This window comes from Callospermophilus lateralis, chromosome 19, assembly GCF_048772815.1.
Source record: "Callospermophilus lateralis isolate mCalLat2 chromosome 19, mCalLat2.hap1, whole genome shotgun sequence".
Taxonomy (NCBI): Eukaryota; Metazoa; Chordata; class Mammalia; order Rodentia; family Sciuridae; genus Callospermophilus; species Callospermophilus lateralis.
Window position 1 is genome coordinate 6,314,676 of NC_135323.1, and position 10,497 is coordinate 6,325,172.

Sequence of the window (10,497 nt, forward strand, 5' to 3'; positions counted from 1 at the left end):
GGGACAAAGAGAGTGAGACAGAACTGTATAAGTCAATACCTTCTAAGCCTTCGATAATACACATCTGCCCTGTTATCTGTAGCCCACAGTGGGATTTCTGGTAAATATAGATTGTATCAAATAACACTAACCATGAACCAACAGTTCAGGGCTGTCAGGGACATGCCTTGATTTACTGGGGTTAGTAGTACTCATGCTCATCTGTCCAGAGAAATAACCAGAAAAAGTGTGCAGAAATGAAGAGACAATAAATAACAAAGGAGTTTCCTCGTCTCTCAGCCAGCTTCTCTTCCTTTCCCCAGCAGCCTTCTCAGGGATCCCTTCACTTCCTTATTCCTTAGAGTATAAATGAGAGGATTCACCATGGGTGTGACCACAGAGTAGAAGAGGGAGATGAATTTGCCCTGGTCCTGGTTGCTGCTCTTAGCCGGAAGTAGATACCCATAGATGGCTGAGCCATAGAAAAGGAACACCACTACTAAATGGGAGAGGCAAGTGTTGAAGGCCTTTCGCCGTCCCTCCACAGAGTGGATTTTCAGCACGGCCTGAGCAATGAAGCAGTAGGAGATCAGGATGATACTCAGTGGGACTGCAGTGAAGAAGGTGCAGACACCATTGAGCACGGCCTCATTGAGACTTGTGTCTCCACAGGCCAGCTTGATCATGGCAGGCACCTCACACAGGAAGTTGTCTACCCTCCGATGTCCACAGAATGGGAGCTGCAGAGTAAATGTGGACTGGATTACAGAGTTACCCAAGCCCCCCAACCAGCTCACAGCAGCCAGCAGCCAGCAGAGCCGAGGATTCATAATGGTTGTGTAGTGCAGGGGCCGGCAAACTGCCACATAGCGGTCAAATGCCATCACCACAAGTAGGATGCACTCAGTAGCCCCCAACCAAAGGAAGACATAGAGTTGGGTCACACAGCCACCATAGCTGATGGACTTGTCTGGTCCCCATAAATTGATTAGCATTTGGGGGACTGAGCTGGTAGTAAAGGCGAGGTCCAGGGAGGAGAGGTTGCTGAGGAAAAAGTACATGGGTGTGTGTAGCCGGGCATCAAGGCGGGAAAGCAGGATGATGGTTGAGTTCCCAACAAGGGTCAGCATATAAGAGAAAAGAATGATTATGAAAAAGATCATCTCCAGCTGGGGATGGTCAGAGAGACCCATCAGAATGAAGCGCTCTGAGGAGCTGTTGCTGCCCCCTTCCATCACTGGTTGCCTTCAGTCACTGGAAGACTCTGTTCAGGGAAAACTGCTGCGAGAAAAGCAAGGGAAGAAGAAGCTACTGGTGGGTCTGCTCAGGAAAGTTCCATTGGTTATCTGGGCTCTATGGTTATGGGCCAGCCCAACTTCTTTGATTGCAGTCTTTAACTGTAACTCCCAATAATTTGTCCATTACATCTGAATGTCAAATATGAACTGGCACAGACATGAAGACAGAACAATGAGATTAGGGCTCTTCAGTTCAGAACAATGGTTACAACACATCAGAGGGAGCTGTTAGAAATAAAAACATATGGAAATTCTCAAAATAAAAATTTCCCCAGCCAAGCTTTGATATGCTCAGGAAAGGGAAAGCAGACACACTGAATTTGGAAAAGCTCCCCAGAAGTTTCTGATCAGTTTCCTTTCCCTTCTTTGCTGTCCCTCTCATCTCAGGTGAAAAATCCTAATCTAGAAAGCTGAAGTTGGAGGAACAACATGATGAATCTATAAAATCATGAAAAGAATGGTAACATTGAAGATAGACTCTTTCACCAAATACAGAAGATATGAATATAAGAGTTAAAAGAGGCAAATGTAGAACTTCACAAAAAGTCAAAAGTTTAAGTGGAACAGGTTGAAGATATAAATGGGGGTTACCCCAAAAAGAGTTAAATCAGCCAATACATATCCATAATCAATAAGGAAAACAAAAATGTGTCAGAGGAAATTCCTGACCTTTGCCATGTATGACTGCTATGCCCACCTCTAAACCATGGGATAATTCTTAATGTCTCACAAATATGCTCTTGTTAACAATGGACCAATTAGTGTCTCTTTCCTTGGACAGGATATAGGCTTTCCTGAAGATCATAAACCAAGGTCCATCCTCTTCTTTTGACTAACAAATGATCTGAGAATAAAACAGAAATAGTTTTGAGGGTCATTTGGATATGACAACTGGGAGGGAATGCTTTTTGTGGTCCAAAGAAAAGAGATGCTACTTAAAGCAGTGTGAGGTTGCAATTAGCTGCTTCTGGTACACAAGGCAGGGGCCACTGGGCCATACCTCTTGGCTAAGAATCCCAGGAATTTTCTTTTTCATCAACACACAGCAAAAATAGTGGAGATCCTGATGCTAGAATCCAAAGGAGTTAGGAAATTCCTTTCAAATGTTTGCTTTTAAGTCAGTAGTTGAGTACTTCCACAGAGTCAGGGATAATGACTGACAGAGGGTGTTCCAACCTCCCTCTGACCCCCCCAAAAGGAAGAGAGGATTGCTTATTCTTTTCATCCAGGACCTAAGAGAGCCATGGATTAAGTAACCAGCCTTATAATCAACTCATCTTTCTGTTCCGAAGTTCTTGCTGATGCCTGTCTTACTAATTCCTGCTGGTTGAGGTGCCCAGCCCTTTGAATCCCTTTAGAGGAAAGAAAGACAGGCACTGTTGCCCGTCCTCCCCGCGTTGCTCATTCTGCATGGCTTGTGCTCCCTGGTTGTCCAGCAGTGCCACAATTCCTGTCAGTCCCTGCTTTGTGTCTTCCAAGCAGTTTTTAGCTAAGGAATAAACATGCCAAAATGGGAACAGAAAGGCCATTTCTAGGGTGGAGAAGCTGTTCCATGAGCTCTAGAGGAAGCACCAGACCAACTGGACTCCTGGCCTGAGCTGGACAAATCCCCGAGCAAACACAATGATAACCACAAGCTTGTGTTCATCAATTCCACGGACCTTTGGGGCCTTTTCTTTTTCTTGAAATTTCCTGGTTCTCTCTAATCATCTGGGAGTTTTCAGTTAACCCAGAAGCATTGGCATTTTAGAAAGAGTTCAGAAAGGGTGATACTGAACTTTCCACCCTGCATGGGCATGCAGTTTGGGCATGGAAGCCCAAGGTGGAGGATCTTTAGGAATCACTCACCTGGTACACAGATGGCTCTAACCTTTACCTGTCTGTAAGTTTACTTGGGAAGTTTGGGATGTTCCTTCCAGTTAATATTTTCACTGTTCTGATATGATTTTAAACACCTGAGCTTGCTGGAAACAAACAAACAAAATAAATAAATAAATAGACAAGCAAACAAATAAATAAATAATTAAAATTAGAAACCAGGAGAAGCTGTTACAACTTTGTGAGACTTTGACTTGATGACATAGTGGTAAATTCTTTCTGCTTAGGAATTGACCTGCCTGTAGGCACTGAACTCTGCTTAAGATTTTCTGCATGAGGATTCTGTTCCTAGGGCAGGGTTATGCATACAAAAAGGGTTTTTTCGATGGTTAGTTTGGGTTTTATTTTATTTTGATACTGGATATTGAACCCAGGGACATATCACAAGCTACAGCCCCTGTCCTTTTTTTTAAATATATATTTTTTGAGAAAGAGAGAATTTTTTAATGTTTATTTTTTAGTTTTTGGTGGACGCAACATCTTTGTTTTATTTTTATGTGGTGCTGAGGATTGAACCCAGCGCCCCACGCATGCCAGGCGAGCACATTACCACTTAAGCCACATCCCCAGCCCAGCCCCAGTCCTTTTTACTTTTCATTTAAAGACAGGATCTTGCTAAGTTGCTGAGGCTGGCCTCAGACTTGTGATCTCTTGCCTTAGCCTCCCAAGTACTGGGATTACAGGTATGCACCACTGTGCTAGGCAGGTTGGGGTTTTAAAGTCAGATTAAGAAATACACATCTTGTCTGGGGGCTGTGGCTGTGACTCACTGGTAGCACACTGGCCTGGCATGTGTGAGGCACTGGGTTTGATTCTCAGCACTGCATGTAAATAAGTAAAATAATGGTCTACCAACAACTAAAAATATATTTAAAACAACAACAACAAAAAATGCCCATCTTGTCTCCTGGATTCTCTTACAAGTGACTTTTGTTAAGGGGTTCTTAAGATATTATAAAACTTCTTTCGCCTGTTGGATTTTTTTTTCTTCCCATTTTGCCTCCTTGCTGATGAAGAAGGTCATGAGTCTATCAGAGCTTGCGGCTCTAATATCACACGGCCCTGCCTTGCTCCTAAAGGAAGAACACAAAGCAGAATATTTTAAAGACCTTTAACACTCTCCCTTTCACTCCCCTTTCCTTGTATTCACTCTCCCTTATGCTCTCTGTTCTTCAATAATGAAATCTAGGAAGTGTTTATGAAACTATACCTTTGGCTTCAGGATTCCCGCGTTGTTCCTCTGCCCAATGCTCGGTGTATGGAGAAGGCAAGTGTGGGACTTGGAGCAGGTGTTGTGGGCACTGTCCTCCTGTGCCGAGCAGCTACTTTCGTTGGTCCTGACCCTCTGAGCAGCCTGGGTCTGCTGCCCAGATGCCTGGCTCTCAGCAGGGCCCAAGGCGGGTATTTCAGCCCTCTCACCCCTACCATGCAATTAGCACAAAATGCCCTAGTGGCCAGGACACAGGAAAATGGTGTCCCTGAAGAACACACTTTGTCTTCTACTTGGACTCCCTCCCTGAACACAGAGCACTAATTGAACTAGAAGTAAGAATAGTTGCATTCATTAAATACTCACTATGTATATAATTTTATTCTTTTCACCTGTTTACATGCTAGCTAACTTAGTTCTTAAAACATTTTTTACAGCAGAGGGGTCAGATCTATCATCCCCCATGCACAGGAGTGGACCAAGTATGAAGTGACCATGTGACTTGACTGGTGTTAGACAGGTGTGGCCCAGAGGTGGCTCTTTGCACCAGGTAGAAGCCAGCTGTCCTGTGCAAAGGGAGAGACTGTTTTGACTCTTCATCTATAAGATATCTCTTGGAATTTTAGCTCTTTTTTGTGGGGTGAGGGCAGAGAAAGGAGGCCCCCTATCTTGATCCTAACAAAACCATAAACAGGGACATGAAACTTAGATATTATCATACAGTGCTGTATGAAAAGCAAATTTACAACCACTTCTAAACAAATGCATAGGAGGAAGCTGGCAATCTGGTAGGGCATTAGATGTTACAGAAAATGAGTAATCCCCTAAATAGCTGACTTAGAAACCTCATTCATTGGAGAAATAGATACTTACCTGAAGATGTAGCTCAGTGGTAGAATCTAGATGTGGGAGGCCCTAGGTTCAATCCCCAGTGCTGAACAAACAAACAAAAACTGGACCCAAAGAATATACAGTGTGCCAGGTGCTGGAGAGAGGGCATAGGCATTGATTGGCAAGACTGGCCTGATACCTGCCCAGTGGGGCTCTCCTTCCAGTGGGCAGACTCCAAACATTCTCTCATGATGGGGCACCACCTGTTAGCTTGTGCTGCATGCCAGACACTGTACTCAGCAGTTCAAACATGATCACAACCACCATGCCAGATAAACAAGAGAGGAAATAAGGTTGAGAGGCATTAACTAACTTGACCAAAGGCAAAAGGCTAGTAAATGCAGAGCCTCTAATAGTGGGTCTATTTGACTTCAAATCCATCCTGAGGAGAGACTGGAGAATCTCAATGTCTAGCCGCTGGGAAATTCAGCAAGTCATGGCACCTCTATGAATTCTTTCACACGTCATTATCATTGGTTCCTGCAAGACTTCTCTTATTTAAATATTTTGTTAATTTTTTTACTCTATTCCCAATCTCATTGACATTCTTCTCCACACTCCCATAGGTACCTACTCTAATGTGTTTAATATACCAATGTTTGGATATATATGTATCCTTATAAAATACAAAATACTGCTTTGTGCATGCAAGTTTTAAAATTTACCTCAATGTACTGTGCCATAGCTCTTTCTGTTTCTTCCCTTTTAATGCCCTTTTTATAACTTTTCACTTTGTTTTAAGATATCTATGTTGTTATGTATGTATTTGGTGTTTATAAAGGTAAATACGTACCTATTATATTTTTTCTATTTCATTAGGGGAAAACATAGATCTTGCCTTTAATTTCTAGCTACTACAAACAATGCTGTAACAAAATTCATCTGAATTTGATCTGAAGATTATGACAGAAGAATATCCTAGGCATATGGTGAAGAGTTAAAAGCTGCAGAACAATGTGTAGTGTATAATCTCATTTTTTGAGGAATAACTATGTGCAAATACATACATACAAAGAGGAATCTGAAAAGAAAGAGAACAAGCAAGTGGTTAAAATATTTATGAGTCACTTGCAATTCCACATGAATGTTATGATTAGCTTTTTAATTTATGCCAGAGAAGCTATTGGTTTTTTGATAGGGGTTACGTTGTATCTTAGGTCATTCTAGAGAGTACCTCCATCTTTACACTGTTAAATCTTTCAGTCCATGAATATGGGATGTCATTTTATTTATTTTGATCTTCTTAAATTTCTCTCAGCAATATTTTATAGTTATCAGCGTACAATTATTACCTTATTGAATGTATTCCCAAATCTTTTATTATTTTTTGATATTGTAATTGAAATTATTTACTTAATTTCCACTTCATATTGTTCATTGTTTTCATATATTTAGTACACAACCTGCAACTTTGTTGAATTCAGTTATTAACTCAAATAGTTGAGTTTTTGTGAGTTTTTGGGGGATTTTCTATGTATGTGATCATTCCCTCTATAAATAGAAAAAAAGTTTTGTATCCTCCTTTTGGTTGATTTTTATTTATTTTTATTACCTAATTGTTCTGGATAAATTTTCAGTAAAATGTTGAATTGATAAAGGGCTTCTTCTAGTTTTGTTTTTGATCTTAGGGGAAAAGTTTTCAGTCTCTCATCAGGAAATATGGTGTTAGCTGTGGGTTTTTGTGTTCTTTACAATGTTGAAATTTCTTTCTACTTTATTGAGTATTTTTTTAATCATGAAAAGGTGTTGAATTGTGTCAAAAGGTTTTTATACATACATCAAGTTGATCATATGGTTTGGTTCCTTTGTTCAATTAATATGCCCTATTGTATGGATTGATTTTCATATACTGAACCACTATTTTACTGCTGGGGTACATTTTACTTGTCATGATGCACAATCATTTAATAAACTGCTGGATTAAGTTTGCTAGTGTTTTTTTTTTGAGGATTTTTGCATCTATATTAAAGGGGATATTGGCCTGTAGTTTTGTTTTCTTGGGTTGTCTTTGTCTTTGTTGTCAGAGTAATGCTGGCCTCATAGATTGAGTTAGAAAGGGTTTCTGCCTTCTTCAATTTTTTTAAAGATTTGTAGAAGGTTTGGTGTTAATTATTTTTTAAATGTTTTGTAGAATTCACCAGTAAAGCCATTGGGTCTTAGATTTTCTTTATTGGAAGGTTTTTTTACTCTTTTCTTCCTTGTGACATATATATCCAGATTTTCTATTTCTTTCTATTTCTTCTTCATTTTGATACTTTTTTTCCTAAGAATTTTTCCATTTCATTTACTTACCAATTTATTTTTATTTTTTGAAAGAAATCTGGTGTACATTCATTTCATTTACTTACCAATTTATTAATGTACAGTTGTTTATAGTACTCTCTCATTTTTTTGGTGAGGGGGGGCCACTAGGCATTGGACCCAGGGGCACTTTACCACTGAGCTGTACCCACAGCCATTTATATTTTTTATTTTGAGAAAAGTTCTCATCAAGTTGCTTAGGGTCTGGCTAATTGCTGAGGTTGGTTTCTAACTTGCATGCTTCAGCCTCCTGGTCACCTCAGCCTCCTGAGTTGCTGGGATTACAGGTGTGCACCACTGCATTTACCTTTTTTAAAAGAAATATTAGTTATAAATGGACACAATACATTTATTTATTTATGTGATGCTGAGGGTTGAAACCAGTGTTCCACACATACAAGACAAGCACTTATCACTGAGCCACAACCCCAGCCCATGACTTTTTTTTTTTTTTTTTTTGAGACTAGGTCTTGCTGGTCTCTAACCCCTGGGCTCAAGGAATCTTTCTGTTTCAGCCTCCCAAGTAGCTGGGACTACAGATGCATGCTACTTTTCCTGGTTCTTATAGTTCCTTTTATTTCTATAACATTTACAGATATTAAATTTCCTCTGAGCACTGCTGTTGATGCATCACATAAGATATGGGATATTGTGGTTTTCTTTTGATTCACGTATTTTTGTCCTTTTATTTCGTCTTTTACCCAGTGGTCATTTAAAAGTGTAACTATCTGGCTTTCCTTCTTTTATTTATTTCTAATTTCATTCCACGGTGGTCAGAATACAATTTACTAAAATTCACTGAGTCTTGTTTTGTGGCTTAATATATGGCCTATCCTTAAAAAAAATGTGTATTTTCCTGTTGTTAGGTGGAATGTTCTGTGTCTTTTAGGACTAGTTGGATTTTAGTGTTGTTCAAAAACTCTGTGTCCTTGTTAGTCTTCTGTCTGGATGTTCTGTTACTGAAAAATGAAGTATTGAAGTTTTCAACTATTATTGTAGAATTATTTCTCCCTTTGATACTGTCAGTTTTTCTCCTAAAGCTCAAGAAATAATACTAAGAATTAACAAATGGATGATATCAAATTAAAAGTTTCTGAACAGCAAAGGAAATGATAATGTGAAGACAGAGCCTACAGAAGGAGAAAATCTTTGATAACCACTCTTCCAAGAAAAGGGATTAATATCCAGAATATATGAAGAACTGAAAATCTTAATACCAAATAAAGAATAACCCAATTAGTAAATGGGCAAATGCATTAAACAGATACTTCTCAAAAGAAGAAATACATATGGCCAAAAATATACAAAAAATGTTCAAAGATAAACATTATTACCCCATATACATGTATGACTACACTAACCACCATATGACCAGCTATACTATTCCTCAGTATTTATCCTAAAGAATTAAAGTGTGACTCTGCACCATGTACAGAGGAATGAGAAGTTGTGCTCCATTTGTATACAACATGTCAAAATGCATTCTATTGTCAGGTATGACTAATTAGAACAAATTTAAAAAATAAAAAGTGTTCAAAATCTTTACCAATTAGGGAAATATAAATCAAAACTACACTGAGATTTCATCTCATTCTAGTTAGAATGGCAACCATCAAGAATACAAAGAATAGGGGCTGAAGCTATAGCTCAGTGGTAAAGTGCTTACCTCTTATGTGTGAGTCACTGGGTTCAATCCTCAGCACCACATAAAAATAAATAAAGATTCTGGGTGTTCATCTACAACTAAATAAACATTAAAAAAGAATAATAGGGCTGGGGATGTGGCTCAAGCGGTAGCGCACTTACCTGGCATGCGTGCGGCCCGGGTTCGATCCTCAGCACCACATACAAACAAAGATGTTGTGTCCACCGAAAACTAAAAAATATTAAAAAATTCTCTCTCTCTCTCTCTCTCTCTCTCTCTCTCTCTCTCTCTCTCTCTCTAAAAAAAAAAGAATAATAAATGCTGGAAAGGACATGGAGGAAAAGGAACATTTTTACGATCCTTACACCCTTTTTGGTAAAGTGTACATTCATAATTTTATCCATTTTAAATTAAAATTTTATTGAGGTAATTATAAATTCACATGCAGTTATAAGAAATAATACAGAGATTCCATATGTCCTTCACCTGATATCCCAAACTAGAGCCACAGTTTACTATCATAACCAGGTAATTGTTATATAATTCACCAATCTTATTCATATTTTCCCAGTTTTACTTGCACTTGTGTGTGCATGTGTTTAGCTCTCTGAAATTTTGTTGCATGTGTAAGTTTACATATCCGACACTACAACAAGATAGAGAACAATTCCATCAACATAAGGATCCCTCATGTTGCTGTTTTGGAACCATTTCCACCCACCTCCTACTCCCATAACACTGATAATCACTAATTTCTTTGCAATTTGTAAAGTTTTGTCACTCCAAAAATCAATATTAAGTAGAGCCATATAGTATGTATCCTTTCGGGATTGGTGTTTGTCACTCAACATTATTCACTGGAAATCCAACTTGTTGCATGAATCAATAGTTCATTCCTTTTTATTGGTCAGTATTATTCCGTAGTATGAAAATACCAATTTGTCTAAATATTCACCTACTGAAGGACATCTGGGGTGTTTCTAAGTTTTGACTATTGTGAATGTAGTTGTTATGAACATTTGTGTTCAGGATTGTGTGTGAATACAAATTTTATTTCTCTGTGATAAATGCCCAAAGTACAATTACTGGGCTGCATGATAAGAGGAAAAAAACATGATTAGAAGCTTAAAACTTTCATCCTTACCACATACCACTGGGAAGGGAGAGGAGCTGAAGACTGAGTAATAAGTGATCATGCCTATTTGATGAAGCCTCCATATTCATTTAAAGCATGAGGTTGTTGAACTTGTCTGTTTGCTCAGAGTATGTCACATCCCCAACTCCACAGGGATGGG

At 39.0% G+C, this 10,497-nt stretch overlaps 1 protein-coding gene across 2 annotated transcripts; it reads right to left on the reverse strand.

Annotated features, from left to right (window-relative positions):
* Positions 1–212: 212 nt before the first annotated feature.
* Positions 213–3,719, reverse strand: Or2c1 (olfactory receptor family 2 subfamily C member 1). Of its 2 annotated transcripts, XM_076839792.2 has the most exons (2): positions 3,709–3,719; positions 213–1,200 (listed from the first exon to the last, which is right to left on the reverse strand). In XM_076839792.2, the coding sequence occupies exons 1-2, from the start codon at positions 3,717–3,719 to the stop codon at positions 276–278; spliced, it is 936 nt and encodes a 311-aa protein (XP_076695907.2). In that variant the 3' UTR covers positions 213–275. The 2 variants fall into 2 exon arrangements, with proteins under 2 accessions (XP_076695907.2, XP_076695906.2); XM_076839791.2 differs by lacking the exon at positions 3,709–3,719 and having other exon boundaries at positions 213–1,214.
* Between the last annotated feature and the right edge of the window lie 6,778 nt (positions 3,720–10,497).

What these genes read in the sequence shown, in the direction of transcription:
- Or2c1 (XM_076839791.2), bottom strand. Translation starts at nt 1,214, where the DNA reads ATGGAAGGGGGCAGCAACAGCTCCTCAGAGCGCTTCATTCTGATGGGT.